Source organism: Rhinatrema bivittatum, chromosome 1 (genome assembly GCF_901001135.1).
Source record: "Rhinatrema bivittatum chromosome 1, aRhiBiv1.1, whole genome shotgun sequence".
In the NCBI taxonomy this organism is placed as follows: Eukaryota; Metazoa; Chordata; class Amphibia; order Gymnophiona; family Rhinatrematidae; genus Rhinatrema; species Rhinatrema bivittatum.
Window position 1 is genome coordinate 257,942,071 of NC_042615.1, and position 25,037 is coordinate 257,967,107.

Consider the following 25,037-nt stretch of genomic DNA (forward strand, 5'->3'; position numbering starts at 1 on the left):
CACCCGGGTTTCTACGTCAGCGACCCTGTGCCCCATAGCCGCCAAATCTTCTTTTAGATCTGCTACAGATGCCATAATGTCCTGCTTATGCTGCTTCATATCTTTTCTGAGGTCCATAAACCATTGCCGTACCTCCGTTCTTGTGAGATAGTCAGCTGTCGAGGGAGCAGCCCCGCCGGGCGCCAGCGCGCGCGTTTCCTCGGCCTCTTCACCTTCCCCCGCGCTGAAGTTGCCGTCCGAGGCGCCATCTTGCTCCGGGCCCGGCGGTAATTTGTTATAAGAAAATTGCCGAAGATCGGCTGGTTTTCGCTTGGTGGCCATCATAAAAGGTACGTGGACCCTGAATGCAAGTGTTCCAGGCAACTTTGCAAAAAATCTACCCGGTTCGCTGCCTTTGGAGCGGATAGCGGGCTCGTGGGGGAGCGGAGCTCAAGAGCTATGCGTCTGCTCTCATCGGCTACGTTAACCACGCCCCTCAATTTCCCTTTTAAAAACATAAAGGTCCACTTAGGGCCATACTGGCTTCAGATAAGGTTTTAAATTGTGGCACCTTGATAGTAGTAGTAGGGGTTTAGCAGTGGATGTTGGCTTTGGGGCAGGTACATTGGTGAAGTCAGCAACTGGTAGAGGCTTACAATCTAATCTTTTGTACCTGAGGCAACGGGGGGGGGGGGGGGGGGAATTGACAGTGGGATTTGACCCCTGGGTTGTAGCCTGCTGCATTAACCTCTAAGCTACTCCTCCCCTCCATCCAGAATTAGCAGGCATTTTGTGTTTTTTGTCTTCCTCTATATAGAGAGGATAGCCAGTTTCAGTCCAGGTGCAAGATCTGTTTTCTGTAAATCATTGACACCTTGTAACCAGACAACTGGGTCTAGATATTCAAGGGCAACAAATCTCTGAAAATTACCCTTTTTAGAAAGTTAATCACATCCACTTTACATCAGAATTGGCTATGGCTGGAAATCACTTGTTCCTCGCAGGGCTATTTTGTTGAACCTGTCTTACCGCATGAGAGAGGGTAGGAATTGAATTACAAGTATTTCTCGCCGCCCCTCAACCTTCCCTGGATCTAAAGGACATGAAAGAAAATGTTCACAATCTTATTCCAAGGCACCATTTTGTTTTGCTAGATCATGGAGATTGACTGTTTTCTGGACCTTTTTATGCTTGCACAAACGTGTGCAACATAAACAGAAGCTGACACAGCCTACATGGTTCAAAGTTAAACATAGAAAAAGATGGAATTATTATTGTAATTTGAAAAAATGCTCCAATAAAATAATTTTATAGCATTTGTTGTTTCATTGTCTATTTTTTATTTTTTAATTTTTTGTTTTTAACTTATGTTGTAAATTTTTACTGTTTTTGTAATCTGAAGATAATAAAACTGCTTAATTGTTATTGTGAAAGTGAACTGCATCAGCAAGCCAGTCGGCGTCGGACCAAGAATTTTTATGGTGAGCGCCCGGTCTTCTCAATCATTTGCAGTCACTTGTATAGCTACATTTCATCATTGTATTTAAGCAAATAAAGTTTCAAACTGATGCAAACACTTCTAAAAGACGACGGTGAATATCAATGAATGTCTTTGAGAACGGCTCAACTGCGGCCGAAGTTTCGCTGTAAGAACAGCTTCATCAGGAGCCAGGTTTAAGTACAATTTTCACAGGTTCCGTCTCTGAAAGAACAGCTGATGTTGCGTCTTCATAAAAAAGTGTTTAATATAAGGACCGCAAGGTCTCTTTACTGCACTTCTGTATCCATAACTTCAATATTATCACTGAATGAAAAGACAAAAGAATATAAGACTAAAGAGTTTCTCTTATACTTATCTTAACACGGAGCAGGTAATCGTATCCTTACTCTGGACGCACTGGTCTCACCCTTGATTTCAAAATGGACAGAACGCTATCACTGATTTCTTCACCACTGTTATAGGGCCACTTAGCCCTTGCGTGACCAATGAAAGCTCAATGATGTCATTACGTGCTGAATCGAAATTCACAGAGAGTCTGACGTCATTGTGGACTGAATTTAAAGAAACACCTGTAAGTCTGAACTTGCATTTAACCCTTTGGGCTGTAAAGTGTCCAAACGGTGTATCCAGCGTTGTTCTGACTGGAGGAGACGGCGATCATAATCACCTCCTCGCCAAGACGGGCTTATTGATTCCAAAACACAAACCCGTAGTTGATCAAACGTATGTGTAGAATCAAGACAATGACTGACCATTGGTGCAGTTATTCGAGCATGTGTTAAACAGGAGCGATGCTCTATCAGACGTGTTTTTAAAGGTCGTTTTGTCTTGCCCACGTAGACCTTTTCACAAGGACATTGGACCATATATATGACTCCCGAAGAATTACAGGTAGTGATGGATCTGAGAGTCAACGTAAAATGAATTGAAGCAAGGTGTAGAACAGTGACATTCATCATAATATGGCATACCGAGCATTGTCCACATGCGCGATGCGAACCCTCCTCAGTAATTGACAACCGCGGGGAAGAGTCTGTATAAACCAATTGATCCTTTAAATTGGCTCCGCGAGTGTAGGTGCATAAAGGCATCTGTGTAAATACTTCATGACAACGCAGAATATGCCAATTTTCCAAAATTATGGTTTTAACTGTGGAAGACATTGAAGAGAAGGGGATCACACAGGTCAAAGTGTCCGACTTCGTTGTACTGTCTGATCGGGGTAGAAACAGCCATTCACGATGTGTATATTTTGCACGGGTGTAAGCTCGCCTTATGCATCTTGTCGGATATCCACGATCCGAAAAACGTTGTGTAAGTACTTTAGATTGATTTTTAAAATCTTCCATAGTTGTACATAGGCGACGTGCTCTAAAAAATTGGCTGGTAGGCAAATTTTCTTTTAGATGTCTCGGGTGGGCGCTGGTAAAATGCAGCAAGGTGTTACTACTTACCGGTTTCCTGTACAACTGTGTAGTGAAACCATTAGCCTTTTTTGTTATAAGTATGTCAAGAAACACAATCTGTTGCTCCTGAAAATTTGCTGTAAATTTGAGATGAGGATTCAACGAGTTAAGCCAATTAAAGAAAGACTCAAAATCAATTTTAGTACCTTGCCACAAGATGAACATGTCATCTATATAACGGTGCCAGGATCTTATATACTGTGAAAATGGATTGTTATTGATCCATGTCTTTTCGAACTGACCCATGTAAAGGTTAGCCAGATCAGGTGCCATGGTAGGTCATGAACACGGGCAAAAACAGTCTACAGTCCTCTCAGTCAGAGTACCTGGGGGCCCGGTTCGACACCAAACAGAACAAAATATTCCTTCCCCCTTCGAGAAGGTTGATGGAAATATTGCGACAATTGCTGAACAAGGCACGCCACAAGGTTCGGGACTACCTTCAAGTCCTCGGCCTCATGGCATCAACCCTGGAAGTCGTCCCGTGGGCAAGGGCCCATATGCGACCGCTCCAGCGCTCATTACTGTCACGCTGGAACCCACTGTCCATTCACCTCCAACTACCAGTACAGGTTCCGGCTCAGCTCCAATGGTGGCTACAAGAAGACCACTTAAGCAGAGTATGCCTATCCCCACCGAACTGGATCTTGCTCATCACAGATGCAAGCCTGTGAGGGTGGGGAGCCCACTGTCAGGAACTGATGGCCAGGGACAATGGAACACAAACTGCCTGGAAGCTTGAGCAGTCACTCGCTTGCCAGCAATTCAGCAACAGACTCCGGGGCAAGTCAATCAGAATAATGTTGGACAACGCGACAACTGATTACATCAACCTCCAGGGAGGAACCAAGAGCCAACAGGTGTCTCTGGAAATAGACCCCCTGTTTGCTTTTTTGAGTGCTGCAGCACACTGAGCAGACTATTTCAAAGTATTATCCACTATGATGCCTAGATCTCTTTCCTGGGTGGTAGTTCCTAATAAGGAACTTAACATCGTGTAATTACACAAGAATTATTTTTCCTGATATGGATAGGACTAAGAAAAAAAGAAAGTAATAAAAATAGTACTTACCATGAGAAGGAGTTCAGTAAGAGAGAGGAGCTGACAGGTAGCTGATATACAGAACTTGATATAATTACTGCTAATAACAAAATAAAAAACCCCAGTTTCTCAGAGTATAGCATAGTGCTGCACATCCTTGATGACTGAAGGCTATAGAAAAGAAAAAGTTTTAGTTGTTACTAAGGGCAAACTCAGATTTAAAGAGACTGTCATAGTGATTCTAAAAGCTACTTTAATCCTAGAAAGGTAAGTGATAAGAGAGAGTTAACTAAAGTAGTTCTGCCCTGGCTAAGCATAAATGGTTTTTTTTGAGAAATGGGAGTAGCTTAGTGGATAGAATAGAAGTATCTGGTTGTCATGGAGAAGGACAGCAGAAGTGCCGTTTTGAAGCTTTGTCCTGGCTGAGCTTCCTCGTCATGAGAAACAGTTGCAAGCAGAAAGGGAGGGGGCTGTGTTTGAGTTGACACAGTAAGAGAAAATTGTTGCCATTCATACATAGACAGCTGTTTTGCTGTGGTGTCAAAGACATGGCAGGAAAACAGCTTTAAAAGTAAATAGAATGAAAGACAGAGGGAAGTTTACCTGTTAAGTTATAGTAGAGACAACCTATTGGAAATATTTTTGAAGTGCTTTTGAACAGAGTTTTGAAGGGCATTAAAAATAGAAATACATAAATATTTTTTTATTTAGATAGGTACCTTTTACATCAGAAATCTATTTAAAATTAGACTTTGATTATATAATTAGAACAGGCTGAACTCCCCTACATTTATTAGTTTAATCCAGTTGCTATAGTAATTATCAAAGTTCCCTGATGGTATCCAAGAACGACATCAATATAGCTTCCTTAGTTATATGTGAAAAGACCAGAGTAATTCTATTAGAGGTCAAAGCACTGAAAATAATCTAAAAGTTATACAGAGTTGAAAATAAAAAGGATAAGAAAAATAATTATAATAAACTATATTTGGAAGGAATGTCAAAGGAAAGAACATTAAAGTTAAGATAATTTACTTTATTTAAAAAACATAGTGCAAGTGATGACATAGAGCATGTATCTAAATCCCTTAAAGTAAGCGACAGTTAGAAAAGCATACGCAGAACTGGTTGAGAGAGGAGGTGCTGCATGAATGCTCCTCACAGTTATTGATTCTGTTCTGCTCAGATGAAAATAAGTAGTAGTATTTTGCAAGTTTATAAAGAATGAGTATGCATAAGTTGGTAATAAGTTAGGTAATTTAAAAAAAAATAACTGTCCTGCATGAAATTGATGACAGTTTGTTAGACTGAAAAGAAGAGAAACATTGTTATGAATGGTGAATTTATATGCTGTCAAGCCGAAAAAGAAAAGCAAGAGTGCATAAGTTAAAAAAAAAATGTAATTGAAAATACTATGAAGAGAGATTTTAAAGAATTTAAGAAGGAACAATATATAATACAGAGAGAAGCTGCATTGTAGAACAGAAGTCTGTATTAAACAGATACTGGACAGTTGCTTTTGAATGATAAAGCACATTCTGTAAAGACATGAATTTAAGAAGAAAAGTCTATAGTGCTACTCACAATATAATAAAAAAAACAACTTGGTGAGTTAAGGAAAAATTCAATTATCTTTTATTATCTTTAGCTAGAGTTCAGTTACAATAAGGTATAACACCTTAAGGAGATAGTATTTATTATTGATTTGTTAAAGGTAGGAAGTAGGTACAAACAGCTGAAAGAAAGAAAAGAAGCAAGATTCAAGGCAAAGAAGAAGAAAACACAACGCACTCCAGCAACGCACATGAGTAAAGGAAAAGAAAATGAAAAGACTTAAAATAGAGATGATAAAAACCAAAGCTAAGTAAATATATAAACAAGCTGGTTGATGGGATCCAAGATGGTGTTTGCCTAGAAGGTAGTGGAGAAGGAATGCTCTCGAGTTTGAAAGAATTTCCCCAAACAGAATGCCACATACAAAAAGGAAGGGGAGAATCAGAGCTGAGACCCCGATGGCATGTCCTCTCAACCTACTATCGGGACTTTCTTTCCACCAAGCAGTGCAAAAAGCCCCGTTGAGGCACCAGATATCGGCGTGGGTGTGGAGCAAACACAAATGTCGCTGGATTTGAACACCTCGTTGAGCCCTGGTGCTCCCATGATGCCTCTGCCTCCTCGTCCTGCACAGACCCCGGATTTGAGCGGAGCAAACAGACCAGAGCAGTCGGAGGCTACTGGCTCCATTGGGGAAAAACCGGAGAGTGAAGGTGCAAAACCTAAGGTTAGAGGGAACAGTGTTGGGAGTGGTATCCCTCTAACCTAGACACCAGAGTTGCAGACTGGACAGGCGGCGGCCTCATTTTTGTGGCAGGAACGCAGTCTACAAGGTTCAGTGAATATATCCGCAGCCCTAAGCAATTCAGACACATCCTGTAACTCTAGAGAAAATTTGGTCCACTTTGATGGACTTGAAAACAATTATCCTGGATTTAAATGCAACGGTGGTAGACACACAGAACCGCGTGCAACAGATAGACCTGATAGTTGTTATACATAAAGAGAAAATATTAAGCCTTGAAAATTGGGTTTCTCAAGTTGAGAGTGCAAGTTGGTTTGATTCAAGGAGAGCTTGTTAATACTAGGAAGCTAGAGAACATGGAAAACCAACTGAGAAGAATTTTAAATTTCCCGACGGTGAAGCTTATATCTCCTTATGAACAGTATAAGAAATATTTAATGGAGAATTTAATGCTGACATTGAAAGAGATTCCCTTGATAACTAAGATTTTCTTTGTTTCTTTGGGGAAAAGAATTAGAAGGGAATCAGAAAAGTGATCAACAAAGGAATGAATTGGCTAATATCACTGCTTTTCTTGAACAAACCATGTCTGAGCAAGTGGAGAGCCGTGGAACTCTGTGTGAGATTTGTACATCTTAAAGATAGAGACGATACTAAAATTGTCTCTAAAAAATAGAGAAAAGTTGTATTTGTGCCAGAAAATCTGGACAAATCCAGATATTACGAGAGCTACACAGATTCGTAGGAGAAATTTCCTCCAAATGAGTCAAGAAGTTAAAAACTTAGGGGCTTAGATTACGATTTATTATCCAAGTAAATGTGTAGTAAAATACGAGAATGAAAGGTTTGTGTTTTGGAACCACAGGAGTTGCGTAAATTTCTTGATGCCAGATTACCTGTAACCACTGATCCTTAATCAGGGAAGAGCAGAGTTAAGCACTACTTATCCTTCTAATTATTCTAGTTCTGTTTTTCTTTTGTAATTGCTCATTTGTTAAACCTCTTGGATCTCTTATTGCCTTATAACTGGAGAATTTCTTGATTAGATTAGAAAATTTAAAATGAGATTGCCTTAATGTTATAATTTATTATTTAAATGTAAAAAATTGATCAGTCTAAATGACTGGTTATTGTAAGATTGACAACTGTACCTAATCATTGACAAGCTGATATTGCTGTCTATATTGTTGACCGAATAGACTTTAAATTCCTTATAATAGAGATAAATAACACACAGGATTGCATTATATAAGTACAACTGATGTAAAATTATAATATTAATTGTTTTAAATGGTTAATGAATATTTAAGGCATCGTTAAAAAAAAATAAAATATAAAACATTTAAGGTGAAAGATAATTACCATCACAACATTGGCTTTTATCCTTTTTTTTTAAATTTATTTACCTCATTTCCTCTCCTAACTGGCAGGGGTATAACTGATCAGGTGATAGTGTATTACGCTCTATCCTTTATAACAGGTCGATACTGTAACGTGCGGTTGAAGATTTCCCGTCTGTAACGTGCTGGGAGCGCACAATTCGGACGCGCAAGGCGATCCAGCGATACAGTCTCCAGTTTCACGCGTCCTTAGCGCTTCTTAAAACAGACGCATAACCCTTTCCGCACGCAGCATGTATATGATATGTAAATGAACGAATTAGCTGTATAATGAAGGAATTAGCTATTCCCCTCCGATACTGTGATGCGCGCGCTCAGATTATCTCCTTTGTAACCCGCTATTTTGCTGCGTCCTTAACCTGTTAGTTTACCGCCTACCCTCTACTTGGTGTTAGTGTGGTGTTAGTGTGGTATTCGAAAATTAAAACGGGAATAAAGTGTAAAAAAAATGGGGGTAAAACCGTAAAGTGTAAAAAAAAAAAACATTGCAGCGTAAGTTGTTTATATATATATATGTATAAATACCTGTCACTTTCCGAATCCCCCAGGCGTGCGGTCATCCAGGCGGCGGCGGGAGCCGGCGGGCGGATGAGCGCCCATTCATCCAGGCGGCGGTGGGAGCCGGCGAGCGGGTGGGCGCGTGTTCGATCCAGGCCACGACCGGGTGGGCGTGCATTCATCCAGGCAGAGGGAGCCGGCGGCGAAAGCGGCCTCCGGCTCCCTCTGCCTGGATGAATGCACGGCCCCCGCCGGCAGTGAATGAATGCCCATGCGATTTTGGCGCTCAAGGCAGTCACATGCTGTGACGTCAAGCGTCGTTACGTCACACCTTGAGCGCTGAAATCGCATGGGCATTCATTCACTGCTGGCGGGGGCCGTGCATTCATCCAGGCAGAGGGAGCCGGAGGCCGCTTTCGCCGCCGGCTCCCTCTGCCTGGATGAATGCACGCCCACCCAGCCGCCTTGAGCGCCGAAATCGGGAGGAGAGAAGGGAGAAGGGACTACCGTAGCAGGCCCGAGCCTTGCTACTTTTTTTCGGTTTTTTTTTTTGCTTCGGGAGGAGGGGACAGGACTGGGGCTGCACCGGAGACCGGACGGGGCCAGGGCAGGTAAGCGGGGGCTGGGGGAAAGTTTGCTGAGCATCGGGGAACATAACTGTCCACTTCCTGGTACCTGTCATTTCAAATGACAGATACCAGCGTGGCCGTGAAGCGTTAGGCCCGCGAACCCAGGATACTGTATAGGCGCTCTATACAGTAAAATGGGTTGCGCGGGCCTAACGCTTGCCTAAGGCTTCGCAGCCACGGCATGCATTTGCATGCAATTTGAAGAGAGTATTGAGCGGTAGGTGAAGAGAACTGTGCGTGCGGGGAACGAGGGTGCGCCTGACACTGCCGCACTGTTTCTACCGCGGCCTTAGAGTATCGATCTGTAAATTAGCTGATAAGGAAAGAGGATTTTCATATATACCTCTTCACTATTAACACCAAGGTTACCTACATCCTTCCCTCGACCTGGGTATTATTAAAAAGGGATGGTAACCTGTGTAAAGGCGGTTTACACCTATATGCAATACCTTGCACTTCTCCACATTAAATTTCATCTGCCATTTGGATGTCCAATCTTGCATTACAGGAGGACCTTGCAAGACTGGATCACAATCCGCTTGTGATTTAACTACTTCCTACTTTGTTTCCTGTCTTTTTTTTCAACAATTTTTTTATTCAGAATGTCATACATCATATAGAAGATGAAAAAACAAAGCATTTACACACTTCAACTGGCATCCTTACAATAGGTTTGAAACATTTTCTCCCTCCCCTCCTGAGACGCCGAGCACAACTAACTCCATAATGTAAGGAACATACTAAGCCATCTAGCAGCTTTATACATCGACCACTCCCACCAACACCTATTAGGAAATATGTCTCTGAAAGACTTTTTTTTCTTATTGTAAAAGTGAACGAATTGCAAACCATATTCCAGCTGATATAACTCAGTCATTTTTGCCTTCCACAGAATTCCATCGGGTGATGCGCTGTCCATCCAGCAAAGTAGAATGCATTTCTTAGCAATAAGACAAGTCTTCACAAAAAATAAAGTATTGTCATTTTTTAACAATCTGTCTCCCACATCATTATTTAATAAACAAAATGCATGTGACCAGGTGACTGGGGTGGGAAACAGATCAGACACCAAGGAGTGAACTTCCTCCCAAAATTTTTGGATTATTGCATGCTCCCACAAAGCGTGTATCAGGGTGGCAGGGCATTGATTACATGTCAGACATGGGAAGTAATAAGCTTCATTTGGTATGGCCAATGAGGAGAACAAACAACTCTATGAAAGATTCTGTGTTGCATTTCCCTCAGATTTACATTATTGGTGATGTTAAATATACACACATAACATTCTTTTAACATCAGTCGAGTTCCTCTTTCACATCTACTTGCCATCTTGAAGCCAGATGGTCAAATATTGTCAGAATGTTATCAAACATACTAAATTTGTAAAATAGAGACAAGGAACCTTGTTTACTTTGAAATAATTTGAGAAGGAATAAGTATATTGTTAGAGGAGAATTGGCCCCCCTTAAGAGTTGAGACACAAAAGTGAGTAACTGTGCATATCCCGAAAGATTGGTAGTCTGCATTCCCTGATGAGCTTGCAGATCCCCAAATGGCTGAAGGCAATCTATCACTGGTGTCAAAAAAGACTCCAAAGTCCACTGGGACAACAAGGGCGAGAAACTCCGAGAAAAGGTTTCGTAAAATATTACTTTAGGGTTCCCTTTTAATGGATGAGTGGATACCTGCGTAGATAACTGTAAAAGGTTACGCAAGTCCACCCATATTCGCTGCATAGTATGAACCAATTGAGCTTTAATGCCCAAATTAGAAAGTTCTTTGGTAGAGAGGTGTAAGATAAGATTGGGATCTACCAGGTTGCATATATCTACAATTAATAGATATGCAGTATACTCAGAAGTTCTTCAAAAATTAACAATACCCCTCAAATTACAATTACCAAAAAATATTTTCAGCATGAGGGAAACTGTAAAATACGGTATTAAATTCTTGGTCAGTTATTAAAATATCGGGAATCAGTATCAGAGTATTCAGTGCTGCAATCTCCTGGGCTCTTGCCCACAAAGGGCTACAAGCCGTCTCATACACGCACTTATTGTAACGTCATTTACTTCATCCCGTTTGATATGTTTTTTTACTTTTACTTCTTGAGTGAAATCTATTCTAATTATTACCCTTTAAAATACCCTTAAGTGAATTTCTCAATATTTTGATACAACTTATCTCTCTTTTTTTTTTTGATATTATCTCTGATGTCGCCGTAAAAGTTGCTGCTTCTTATTGACAATGTTTCGGCGTGCAATTCACGCCTGCTTCAGGGGACTTAGCGTTGTTCCTGAAAATAGAGAGCACTTTATTTACCTTTGCTCATCAGTCTTAAAGAGAATTTTTTTTTTATTTTCTCTTTATTAACTTTTTCAAAATTTACATCAAGAAATCTTTCTCGACATGCATATATATGTATACAAAGTATTCTTCATAATTATAAGTGCTCAAGAAATATCAAATCTCAGATATACAATATTAAGTCCACAATACAGACTCCAGGAATAGCTATTAAACCCAATTATCAATTATTTTCATATATTAAGGAGGAAAATTTAAAACTAAAACTAGCATTGGCAGGTGTTGCTATTATAACTGAGGTGGTATATTCTCAGACATACTAAGGCTTCGGCAACTGAATATCGGAAACTCATTCAGAACCCTCTACGTGTTTATCACTCAAGAACTGTTAGCTGTGAGAGTGTAAAAAACAAAGATTTATCTTTAAATTTAACAAAGCATTTGCAAGGGTATTTAAGTAGGAATGATGCCCCTATCCGTAAGACCTGAGGTCTCAGCAATAAAAATTGCCTTTTTTTGTGTAGTTTTAGAAACATCTGGATACACTCTAACTTGCATTCCCATAAATTTTTCAAGTCGATATTTAAAGAAAAGCTTCAACACCCATTCTTTGTCCATTTCTAGTGCAAAGGTAACTATTAATGTTGCAGGTTCCACCTGGGCCTGATCCGAAGTTTCCAAAAAGTCTGTTAAGTTAAACCCATTGTTTGTTTCTTTTTCCCCTCCTGTCGCTCCCAACAGTTCTTTATCATCTTGCAAGATTAGTCTATTTGATTCTCCTCTTATTTCTTTAGCTGGTATATAAAATGCCCGCACAAGTGGTGGAAGTTGCTCTTGTCTCATTTTCAATATTTCTTGAAGGTACTTATTAAACATATCTCTTGGCAACATATGTGGAATTTTCGGAAAATTCACCAAACGCAGATTTTTATTAAAGTGTTTTCCAAATTTTCCATTTTACCAAGTAATGCCAAGTTATCTTTTACCATTAACTCATGCTTGACTTAAATAGATTCTAATAAAGGTAATTTCTCAGCATCATGTTGATGTAATACTTTAACAGTATTTTCCAGCATTTTAATACGAACTTCATGGTTTTGTATATTTGTTACAAGAGGCTCAGTTCGTGTGATAACTAAATTACCAAGTCTCTCCATTACTTCCCACAATGATTCCAACGTTATCTGGGCAGGTTTTTGTAGTGAAAAAGTAGGAATAGACAAACTTAACTGTTGGTGTGTTGATGAGCTTCCCGGCATACTCAGTCCCGTTGAGCCTCTGTCTGGGCTACCTAAGGCCGCGTCCAGCCCTTCGGGTCGATCTTCAATGCTGTCTTTTCCCGAATTGAGACTCCCTGGCCGGATGCATCCTGCAGCTTCAGCCCGTGTTGCTTCCAGGTCTCCATCTGGGTTTCGCAGCAACGCAGGGTTCCTCGGTGCTTCCCTCATCATTGGGGATAGAGTGGTTTCTGAGTCCGGCAGGGAACTTGCTTCCTCCAACTCAGTTCCCGGATCCTGCGACTCATCTCCCGATGTCGAAGCAACTCTTAGAACGTGGGCATCCATTGGGCCGGTTTTCGGCATCTCAGGGATATCCCCAGGGATGGCTTTCTCCCTGGCTTGCCGTTTCCTGGCAGAATGGGGCATATTAAGATAAATTCTTAGGAAATCTTCCAAAGGTAAGCGCCCCACACTCACAATGCTAGCACTCCAGCACCATCTTGAAGTCCAGTCTTAAAGAGAATTTAAGTTTTAAAACTGGCTACTTACATGGGACTTACTTTATAGCTGATCCTAGCTTAACCCAGCAACTCACACAGGTTCAAAAAGGTGGCGCTCAGACACTTATGCTCACCTTTACCGGAAGTCAGATTCTTATACACTTTTCAAGGCTAGCAAACCAGCCAATCCAAACATTCTTACATATAAATGGACCAATCTACTTATTTATTGAGCCCCGCGGGAGAGACCGTATTCAATTTAAAAATCCATCTCTGCTCATGTTGTAGAAGCTTCAAGTTTATATTGCCTCCCCGTTCATCCTGCTCAACAACTTCCAGAACTGTGCAAAATAGACTCTCAAAGGAGTGAACTTGTTCAATGCAGTGCTGAACTAATGGCGCTTCTATCTTACTCCATTTCTGTGCACTCTTGTGCTTAATCAGGTGCGTCTTCAATTGCCTTGTGGTTTTCCCTATATATGAGTCCACAAGGGCACCATATTGCATAAACAATATTTTTTGATATGCAGGAAGTTTTTGCAGTCGGCTTATATCTCCTCAATTTACTTAAAGGAATATTAATATTGGAGTGGGCTTGAGGGCACATTACACAAGATTTACATGGGAAATGACCCACTCCTACAGATCGTTCTGTTCTTTCTTTGAAAAATCAATGCACAACCTGATCTTTTATATTAGCACCTCGTTTAAATGCTATTAAGGGTTCCTCAAACACTGCATAAACTTGCAACATATTCTAATGTTTTCTAATGCTTTGAACCACTTCATGAACTCCTATAGAAAAAGGCAAAACGCATGTTAGCTTACTTGACTGCTCTTTCTACTTTGGTATTAATAGCAGTTCCCTATGATTCCATCTAGTACGTTTACTCGCCTTACTACATTCTCAGGATACCCTCTCAAATTTCTGGCCCATTTCTCTAGCTTTTAATTTATACTCAGCTGTCATAGAGCATAATTTTCTTAAATATAAAAATTGGCCAAAGGGAATACTATTTCTTAGATTTTGCACTTGACAGCTAGTGTAATTCAACACTGTATTTCTATCTGTGGGTTTTTGATAAATCGTAAAGAAACTTTTCTAAGTTATTGAAATCTGGATGTCTAAGAATGAAACTGATGTTTCCCCAAATGTATGAGTAAACTGTAACACCGGATCACAGGTATTAAGCCACATGACACATTCTTGGAATACTTCTTTTCTCCCTTGCCATACAATAAAACGTCGCCATACTACTATATATTGCTTATATGGGGAGTTCTTTATCCACCGGTCCTCAAAATGGCCAACATGTAGGCTAGCCACGCTCGGGGCCATTGTGGCCCCCATAGCTGTACCACCCACTTGTTGATAGATATTATCCAATAGGAAAAAATGTTCTTTCAACGCTAGCGTGGCTAGCTCTACTATAAAGGCGACGGGGGGTCGTGATGCTCTTTCATTATTTGTCAATTGATCTTGAATAACTTCCAAAGTGGCATCTTGGTATGTTCCTATATAGGGATACGATGTCGATTGTTGCTAATGACACACCCTCCAAAGAAACATCCAAAGCTTCTAAAATTTTTATTAATTCTCCTGAATCGCATATAAAGGATGGTAAACTTGGTATTAGAGGTCTCAAAAATGTCAATGTACTAGGAGAGGGGCTCCAACAGGGAACCTCGGAAGGAAATAATTGGACCCCCCCGGAGGGTTCTCCAAATTCTTATGCACTTTTGGCAGATGATAGAAGACCGGTGCCTTCGGATGATAGACCTTCAGAAAACGGTATTCCTTTGTAAGCCATTCTTTCAGTAAAGCTTCTTCTAAAAGCTGGTCTATACGATCTTTCAAATTGATGGTTGGATCACCTTCCAACTTAAAATAACATTTTTCATCTGCCAACTGTCTCAAGGCTTCCTATCTGTATTTTTCTCTGTCCATCACAACAACCACCTCTCCCTTGTCTGATGCTTTTACAACTATATTTGGATCTTTTTTCAATTCTTGCCGTGCTTCATTTTCTTGTGCTAAGTTTTATATTTACCATATTTCACCTTTTTCTGCACTTCATCAATATCCTTTTGTACCAAACGTGAAAATGTATGAATGATAAGATCAAAATTTCCCAGAGGGCACCAGGTGGAATGTGGGGATACTACTGACCCATCAGAAATATTATCTCGTGGCTGCATGTCAAAGAATTTTAATCGAAGATTTCTAAGAAATATTTGAAAAAATTTGCACACTTCAGTGATCAAATTGCACAGTTGGAACATAAGACAGTCCTTTCTCAAGAACCTTCACTTTTTCTTTGGACAAAAACTTTGTGGATAAATTGATTACTGTTTATTGGGGGTCCTGCTTTTCCCTTGTGACAGTCCATCTTTTTTGCATGCTGACATAACTTATGATAGACCCCTTCAAAACCACTTTAGCAGTTTCCCAAAACAAGATTGGCTGCATAGCATGTTGACTATTGAACTGTACAAATTCAGCCCATTTCCCTTGCAAATATTTTGGAAATGCGGGGTCTGAGTGCAAATGGATAGGCAGGTGCCATTGGGTACCCCTAGGAATGTCTTAGATCCATCTGAGCCATAACCGGAGAGTGGTCCGATATAACTAAAGCTTCAATGGAGGCCTTCGAGAAACTGGAAAGCAGACTTTCTGGTATTAGGAGATAATCTGCCCTCTACCAAGAGGCGTGTGCACGGGCCAAATGAGTATATTCCCGGACTTAAAGTCCTTCATAGATCTAATAGTTTTAATTGTTTACATAAAAATGGTGGGCGTTTAGTGTCATGCATTGGGTGTTCTATCTAAGATTGGGTCCACTATGCAGTTCAAATCGCCTCCCATACTTATGGGGTGGTCTGCAATTGAAGATAGCCGTGCTACCAACTCACCAAAAAAGGATTGTTCGTATTTATTGAGGTCATATATGGAAGCTAACGTCACCTCTTTACCCCGTAAGTCCTGATACAATGAAGTATCTCCCGCCAGAGTTTATCTGCCATTTTAATTTAAAGTCTAAAGCTTTGTGCAGAAGTATAGCTACACAGCTTTTAGTGGATCCCGCAGTCAAAAAGACCTGCCCAATCTGCTTTTTCTTTTTTAAGTTTGTTTCGGATTGGGTAAGGTGGGTCTCCTGTAAAAAAAAAAATTACTTCACATTTAGTTTGCATATTCTTTGCAAAACTTTCTCTCTTTATGGGCGACCCCAAGCCAGAAACATTCCAAGTCATTACAGTCCCTGCCATTTTTATATATATATATATATATATATATATATATATATATATATTGTAAAGATTCAGACCCCAAGGGCAGTATAAACCCCCCCCCTTGTTTCCTTGACAAATTATCTTAACCTTTCCCACATAAACAGCCATAATGTGTATGGATCGCAAGCTATAACATGATCAAAATGTAGCAACATTACAGTAGAATTCTTAGTGTGCTTGACATACCAACCCCCAGCACACATGCCTTCCCCCCCTCCCCCTCTTCCCACCCTCCCTATCCCCGAAATCTGAAAATAACATTCTTTGTACTGATTTGCCTCCTCCCCAAACTAGTACTAAACTCCCAAATTGGGATCGGGAGTCATCAGTTTACGATGTGTGCAGTCTCACAGTAGAGAAAGCAAACATTAAGAGGATCAGAGGTTTCAAATGTCCTACTGCGAGGGCATGAAAAAAACCCCAAAACACCACAGAAAAAAAAGGTAACTTCCAACAGCCTGACAGACCATCGGTTCAAAACTGCGATGATTAGTCTTGAGTAGCCCCCATTTAGCACAGAACCTCCAATGTACTCCCGGAGCCACTCTCAGACAGATAAACGTAATAGGGTCTGTAGACCTTCAAAAACTTGTCTTACTAAGGGCACACACTCTCTCTTGGTGGCCTGTATATGCTGCCAAATAATACCCAATAAGACAGTCATCCATCTTGCATGCTTTCCTCCCTCCGGGATCGAGTCCACATAGACCCGTGCTGGTGAGGCCTCATCAAAAATCTTGAGTGATCCTTGATGTCATATTTTTTAACTTTGTGGGGTAAAGCAAGGAGAACCAAATCTTTTTAGCCAAAAGATCTGAGCATATAGGAGTAAACTCTTTGCAAAGCCCAGACACCTTCGCAGAGAAATCCTGGAAGATTAAAATTTTCTTGTCATATTTAATTTCCCTTTCTTTGCAGTAATGTTGTAATATAAGCGCTTTGTGGGCATAATTCAACAGTCTCGTAATGACCACCTGGGATCTATCTTCAGACGGATCCTTCCAATTTTTGAAGAATGTTTTTTTGGCTAAAATAGCTTCTTTCACCTCAGCTTTTAACCATGCTTTCCTTCCACCTTTCTTAATGCATGCAATACTTCTGGACTGCGCATCTAGGATTGTATTTTTAAACATTGTCATGCCTGTTGAACACTTGTAACCTTTTGCAACTGCACCTTTCAGTTTTTTCTATTTATAATTTTTAACTTCAATGTATTTTTGTATATCTCTGTATGTGTGAGGTTTATTTACTAATTTGATTGTCACTGGCTTTGGGCTTTTGTTCTATAAAGGCAGGATATCAATTTAGAAAAAAATTAAAAAGGAAAATGATAGGTATGAATATGTGAAATGATCTGTCAAATTATGCATATTTCTTCTTTAATGTATTTGGGATAATTTATTCATTTCATTTTTTTTTTTTAAGGGTAAACACAATATTGAGGCTTCGTTTCAATCACTTTGCTACAGAATGCAGTTGGGACCACTTGTACGTGTTTGATGGAGACTCAATTTATGCTCCATTAGTGGCAGCCTTCAGGTGAGAGCCAAAGTATTTAATATTGTGTCAAATTGTAGAACTTTTTTCATTAATTTGTGCAGGATGATTAATGAAAGACTCATGGGAATATGCTTCAGATCTGATATAAGTAAAGATGTAAAAAAAATGTTTTTGTTTGGTAATTCTCTGTGATGGTAATGTTGATTAGCCAATGCACAGCAAACTGTTTTATGTTTGGGGTACTCAGTAAATGTTCTTCAGCCAGTCAGACCAGTCCAGATGTATTAGTTACATCTCCCAATCAGCAAATGGAGACAGATGAATAGGTTTGACATCATCCTTTATAGGTTGCTATGCTGATCTCAGCCTGCCAGTATTCTGTCTTCAGCAAATGACAGGCAAGCATCCTATGCTGTGAGCTGAGGCCTAGTAAAGAAGATAGAAATGTGTATGGCAGCTCCTGGGTTAGTCTTGTACTCCCTTCCTCTGAGCACAGCTCATAGACCAGAGGACTTCTAGTTGTTGGAATAGTGTTTTACCCAGCTGTGGTCCCTGGAATTGCTTTTCTTTCCTCTTCCTGCTCCATACTTTTTCTCTCTACTGCGATCTCTCCTCCACTAAAAAAAAAAAAAAAAAAAAGAAGAATGATTTGTTTGAAGGACTGCAAACTGAGGCAGGAGAGTGAAAGAGGGAGGAGATGGTGTCTCGTCAGGAGTATGGGAAATGTGCAGTAGTTTGCTGTGCATGTGGGTTGCGCTGTCAGGTACTGGGGGGAAGCCTCTGTAAATCTTGTGGGGAGGAGTGAGAGGCCATTCCTGCCAGCGTGCTTGCTGCTATGTTGTGAATGGTAGCTATATTGAAACTTTGAGAAGGGAGTAGCTCACAGCAGGGGCCTCCTATTCTGGTTCAGGCAGTCTCAGATGTTGCATGGTCTCGTCCAATGGTTCTCAACCTTTCCTATCATGAAACACCTGACAGATAATGTTCACATGTTTGACACACTGCTTATTAAAATTCATGGTGGAAGTAAACAAAAATAAAGGTCCAGTAATCTTATTAAGAATGACACAAGGGAAAGAGAAGGACTCTGAGCAGAAATTGCATAAATAGTAAACAACCCATTCGAAAACAGCACCAATTTCCAGCACTCAAACAGTAACCACCTTGCTTAAGAAAAGGCAACACTGAAAATATTACACCAGGCCTTAAAACTCCAATACTTCTCTTATTAGGAAAATGGAACAAGTCAGACTGCTATAGAGCCCTACCTAGAAACTACTTGCAGCAGAAAACCTCACCTGAATCACATGTGCAGACCCTCACCTAACAAAGAATAGAGACTATAAAGCATCTATATCAGGGGTCAGGAACCTTTTTGGCCTAGAGCCATGAACGCCACATATTTTAAAATGTAATTCCATGAGAGCCATACAATATGTTTAAAACTAAATACAAGTAAATGTGTGCATTTTATGTAAGATCACACTTTTAAAGTACAATAAGTCTCTAAATATTACACCAGGCCTTAAGACACCAAGTCAGGCTGCTATAGAGTCCTACACAGAAACTACACGCCAGCAGAAAACCTCACCTGAATCACGTGCTGACCCTCCCCTAACATAGAATAAAGAGACCAAAACGCATAACTAGAAGCATGCAGAAAAAACTGAATTGGAAACTGCAACAAGCCAGAGTCTCTGTATGCAGTTAACAAAGGAAAAAAGAAACATCACCCATCCTTATAAAACAAATCAAGAAATATAAAATCATCAGCAGTAAAACTGTACTAACAAAAAGAACATATTTCGAAACAGCTGATGAGTGGAATATCCAATTAAAAACTCATATAAAAAATTTCGAGATACCAACAAAATATTTCAAAATAGCAGACACAAAGACCCAGTAATGAAAAACAAGGATACAAAAATTTTTTTGCTCTGCATACCTGGGAACGTTTGATATCCAGGTGTCCTGAGATTGTTCTGAATTAGCAGGAGGTGGGGTGGTTTGCTTGGAACTTTCTCCTCTGTCACATACCAGCGCTCTCTCTCATACTGGCTCTCAATTACACACCTATACACACATGCTCTGTCACTCACATATACACATGCTTTTTCTCTCTAACTTATATAGGCTCTTAATTACACATTTACACACATGCTATCTATCTTTTCAAGCTTACACACACAGGCTTTCAATCACATAAATACATGCTGTCTTTTTTCTCACACACAGACTCTCATTCACATGCTTACAAACATGTCCTCTCTTTCTCTCATTTACACACAGGCTCTCAATCACATACTCACATGCTCCGTCACCTAAATCAGCTCTCAATCACACACACACACATGCTCTCTCTTACTTATACACACATGCTCTTAATCATACATACACATGATCTCTCTCACACACAAAGGATCTCAATCATACACACATACTCTTTCACACAAACAGGTTTTCAATCACAAACTTACACATATAGGTTCCCAATCGTAAACTTACATTCATGCTCTCTCTCACAGGCAGGCTCTCAATCACAGACATACTCTCTTTCACATGTACAGGCTCTCAATCATTCACATACATGCAATCTCTCACTCACACACACAGGATCTCAAACACACATGCTTGCTCGCTCATTCACTCTCTCTCTCCCCCACCCCGGGAACTCGCGGCAGCAGCAGCCTCCTCCCAACGCTAACCTCCTTCATTTTCAGCCCTCGCGGAGGAGTCCCATCGGCCGCGGTTGAAGCTCTTCTTTATTTTCCTCCGAGCCGTGCTGCACAGTCTTCTTTTCGTCGGACCGACGCTGACCACACTAGCGTGGTCTCTTCTTCCCTCGCACGCACCCGATGCTCACCACTTCCTCTTCCGGGCCGCGGGGGGGGGGGGGGGGGGGGAAGAAGAGAGCATGCCGGTGCCGCCGACTCAGCTATTCTGCTGCGTTCCGCCCGGGCTGACAGCATTTTAAGCCCGGGCGGAGGAGGGTCAGGCCGATACAGTAAAAGTCACGGGAGAGCGGGCGAATGCCTGCTCTCTTGGCGCGCGCAGGGGCCACTCTCCTGTGCGCGTGATTTAGTATTCAAATGAGGGCCCGCGGTAAAAAGAGGCGCTAGGGTGCCTCTTTTTTGACAGAAGCGGCGGCTGTCAGCGAGTTTGACAGCCGATGCTCAATTTTGCTGGCATCTGTTCTCAAACCCGCTGACAGCCACGGGTTCAGAAACCGGACGCCAGCAAAATTGAGTGTCCGGTTTTCTAGCCGCGGGCTGACCTTAAATTTTTATTTATTTTTTACTTTTGGGACCCCTGACTTAATATCGCCATGATATTAAGTTGGAGGGTGTACAGAAAAGCAGTTTTTACTGCTTACCTGTACACTTTCCTGTTGCCGGCAGAAATTAACGCCTACCTTTGGGTAGGTGCAAATTTCTGAAAGTAAAATGTGCGGCTTGGCTGCACATTTTACTTACTGAATTGCGCGGAAATAATTAATAGGGCCATCAACATGCATTTGCATATTGCGGGTGCTATTAGTTTCGGTGGGGTTGGCCGCCTATCTCAGCTTTACCCCTTATTCAGTAAGGGGTAATAGCGCGTTTGACGCGCTATTACCCCTTACTGAATAAGGGGTAAAGCTAGCGCGTCAAACGCGGGTTAACAGTGCACTCCGCCGGAGCACACTGTATTGTATCGGCCTGTTAGACTATGATGTAGAGTGTTATTTTGACCAATATAAAGTGTGCAGATTTTTGTGCACAGAATTTTACATTTGTGTGCAGCATTCCCCCAGGAGTATTTATAGGATGACTGTAATAGGGGGCTTTGCAGTGCATCACGCAGGGCCTATCTAGTCTTCCATCTTTTTTTTCGTTTTGTTGCAGTATTGTAAACTGATCTTGGCTTTATCTTTGCTTTTCTTCAACTAAGGTTTTTTGGTTTGTTTGCTGCTTTTCTTTGCTCTTGTAATTTCTAGTGGGAGTTTTTTTTTTTCATATATCTATCACTTCTGTTAAGGAGTATCTCCTAGTGTTACTTATGAGGCTCAAAGGGATAGATTCAAATCGTGGGCAAGGTATTCATTAGGTCTGTGGGTGTCCTCTAAATATTTGGTTGCACAATTGTCCTGGCCTACATTTGGCCCATGGGTGTTCTCCTTGGGCCTGTATTGGTGCAAATGTCCCTGCCTGTAGCAATAGAGTGGCAGACCTGGAGGAGCTGAGGCAGACAGAGGTATATAGATGAGACCTTCAGGGACATAGTAGTCAAGTCCCAACTTCAGACTGGCAGCCCTGGTGCTGCCTTGGAGGAAGAAGGTCTCATGATGGGAGAGCACCAACCAGGTGTAGCAGGAAAGGATCCTGTAGCCAAGGACCTGCTCTCCAGGTGATGCATTATCCTTTTGCACTGAGGATATCTCCCCAAGGCCTACTACCCAGGAGCGAAGGGTTAGGTTGGCCGTCATAGTTGGTGATTCGATTAGGAATGTGGATAGCTGGGTGGCTGGTGGGCGTGAGGATCGCCTGGTAACATGCCTACCTGGTGCGAAGGTGGCGGACCTCACGCGTCACCTAGATAGGATTTTAGACAGTGCTGGGGAGGAGCTGGGCACCTGCATGAGACTAAATACAAAATTGAATCTTTATGGGTGGAAATCCCTTGTGTGTCGGGGAAGACTATAGTGATAGTGGTATACTACCGTCCACCTGGTCAAGATGGTGAGACGGACAGTGAAATGCTAAGAAAAATTAGGGAAGCTAACCAAATTGGTAGTGCAGTAATAATGGGAGACTTCAATTACCCCAATATAGACTGGGTAAATGTATCATCGGGTCACGCTAGAGAGATAATGTTCCTAGATGGAGCAATTGGTTCAGGAACCGACGAGAGAGGGAGCATTTTTAGATCTAATTCTCAGTGGAGCACAGGACTTGGTGAGAGAGGTAACGGTGGCAACAGTGATCATAATATGATCAAATTTGATTTAATGACTGGAAAAGGAACAGTGTGCAAATCCAAGGCTCTCGTGCTAAACTTTCAAAAGGGAAACTTTGATAAAATGAGAAAAATTGTTAGAAAAAAACTGAAAGGAGCAGCTACAAAAGTAAAAAATGTCCAAGAGGCGTGGTCATTGTTAAAAAAAAAAAAAAATACCATTCTAGAAGCACAGTCCAGATGTATTCCACACATTAAGAAAGGTGGAAAGAAGGCAAAACGCTTACCGGCATGGTTAAAAGGGGAGGTGAAAGAAGCTATTTTAGCCAAAAGATCTTCATTCAAAAATTGGAAGAAGGATCCAACAGAAGAAAATAGGGTAAAGCATAAACATTGGCAAGTTAAATGTAAGACATTGGTAAGACAGGCTAAGAGAGAATTTGAAAAACAGTTGGCTGTAGAGGCAAAAACTCACAGTAAAAACGTTTTTAAATATATCCGAAGCAGAAAGCCTGTGAGGGAGTCAGTTGGACCGTTAGATTATCGAGGGGTTAAAGGGGCACTTAGAGAAGATAAGGCCATCGCGGAAAGATTAAATGATTTCTTTGCTTCGGTGTTTACTGAAGAGGATGTTGGGGAGGTACCCGTAATGGAGAAGGTTTTCATGGGCAATGATTCAGATGGACTGAATCAAATCACGGTGAACCTAGAAGATGTGGTAGGCCTGATTGACAAACTGAAGAGTAGTAAATCGCTTGGACCAGATGGTATACACACCAGAGTTCTGAAGGAACTAAAAAATGAAATTTCAGACCTATTAGTAAAAATTTGTAACTTATCATTAAAATCATCCATTGTATCTGAAGACTGGAGGATAGCAAATGTAACCCCATTATTTAAAAAGGGCTCCAGGGGCGATCCGGGAAACTACAGACCGGTTAGCCTGACTTCAGTGCCAGGAAAAATAGTGGAAAGTGTTCTAAACATCAAAATCACAGAACATATAGAAAGACATGGTTTAATGAAACAAAGTCAGCATGGCTTTACCCAGGGCAAGTCTTGCCTCACAAATCTGCTTCACTTTTTTGAAGGAGTTAATAAACATGTGGATAAAGGTGAACCGGTAGATATAGTATACTTGGATTTTCAGAAGGCATTTGACAAAGTTCCTCAGAGAGGCTTCTAGGAAAAGTAAAAAGTCATGGGATAGGTGGCGATGTCCTTTCGTGGATTGCAAACTGGCTAAAAGACGGGAAACAGAGAGTAGGATTAAATGGGCAATTTTCTCAGTGGAAGGGAGTAGACAGTGTAGTGCCTCAGGGATCTGTATTGGGACCCTTACTTTTCAATATATTTATAAATTATCTGGAAAGAAATAAGACGAGTGAGATAATCAAATTTGCAGATGACACAAAATTGTTCAGAGTAGTTAAATCACAAGCAGATTGTGATAAATTGCAGGAAGACCTTGTGAGACTGGAAAATTGGGCATCCAAATGGCAGATGAAATTTAATGTGGATAAGTGCAAGGTGATGCATATAGGGAAAAATAACCCATGCTATAATTACACAATGTTGGGTTCCATATTAGGTGCTTCAACCCAAGAAAGAGATCTAGGTGTCATAGTGGATAACACATTGAAATTGTCGGTACAGTGTGCTGCGGCAGTCAAAAAAGCAAACAGAATGTTGGGAATTATTAGAAAGGGAATGGTGAATAAAATGGAAAATGTCATAATGCCTCTGTATCGCTCCATGGTGAGACCGCACCTTGAATACTGTGTACAATTCTGGTTGCCGCATCTCAAAAAATATATAATTGCGATGGAGAAGGTACAGAGAAGGGCTACCAAAATGATAAGGGGAATGGAACAACTCCCCTATGAGGAAAGACTGAAGAGGTTAGGACTGTTCAGTTTGGAGAAGAGACGACTGAGGGGGGGGATATGATAGAGGCGTTTAAAATCATGAGAGGTCTAGAACGGGTAGATGTGAATCGGTTATTTACTCTTTCGGATAGTAGAAAGACTAGGGGGCACTCCATGAAGTTAGCATGTGGCACATTTAAAACTAATCGGAGAAAGTTCTTTTTTACTCAACGCACAATTAAACTCGAATTTGTTGCCAGAGGATGTGGTTAGTGCAGTTAGTATAGCTGTGTTTAAAAAGGATTGGATAAGTTCTTGGAGGAGAAGTCCATTACCTGCTATTAAGTTCACTTAGAGAATAGCCACTGCCATTAGGAATGGTAACATGGAATAGACTTAGTTTTTGGGTACTTGCCAGGTTCTTATGGCCTTGATTGGCCACTGTTGGAAACAGGATGCTGGGCTTGATGGACCCTTGGTCTGACCCAGTATTTCATTTTCTTATGTTCTTATGTAATACAACTTCTGCTGGCCTGCAGATGGACTTGACAACTGCCAGCTAGTAGGTAATCATTTTTATTTCTTGTCTATATTTCCATTTA

At 41.0% G+C, this 25,037-nt stretch overlaps 1 protein-coding gene across 3 annotated transcripts in view; it reads left to right on the top strand.

Moving 5' to 3' along the window:
* ATRN (attractin) overlaps positions 1–25,037 on the top strand; it is a 504,108-nt gene that overhangs the window by 48,591 nt on the left and 430,480 nt on the right. For all 3 annotated transcript variants that reach the window (XM_029594059.1, XM_029594068.1, XM_029594051.1), the window contains exon 3: positions 17,558–17,671. In XM_029594059.1, coding sequence (XP_029449919.1) covers positions 17,558–17,671 — 114 coding nt within the window. The remainder of the gene's footprint in view (positions 1–17,557; positions 17,672–25,037) is intronic.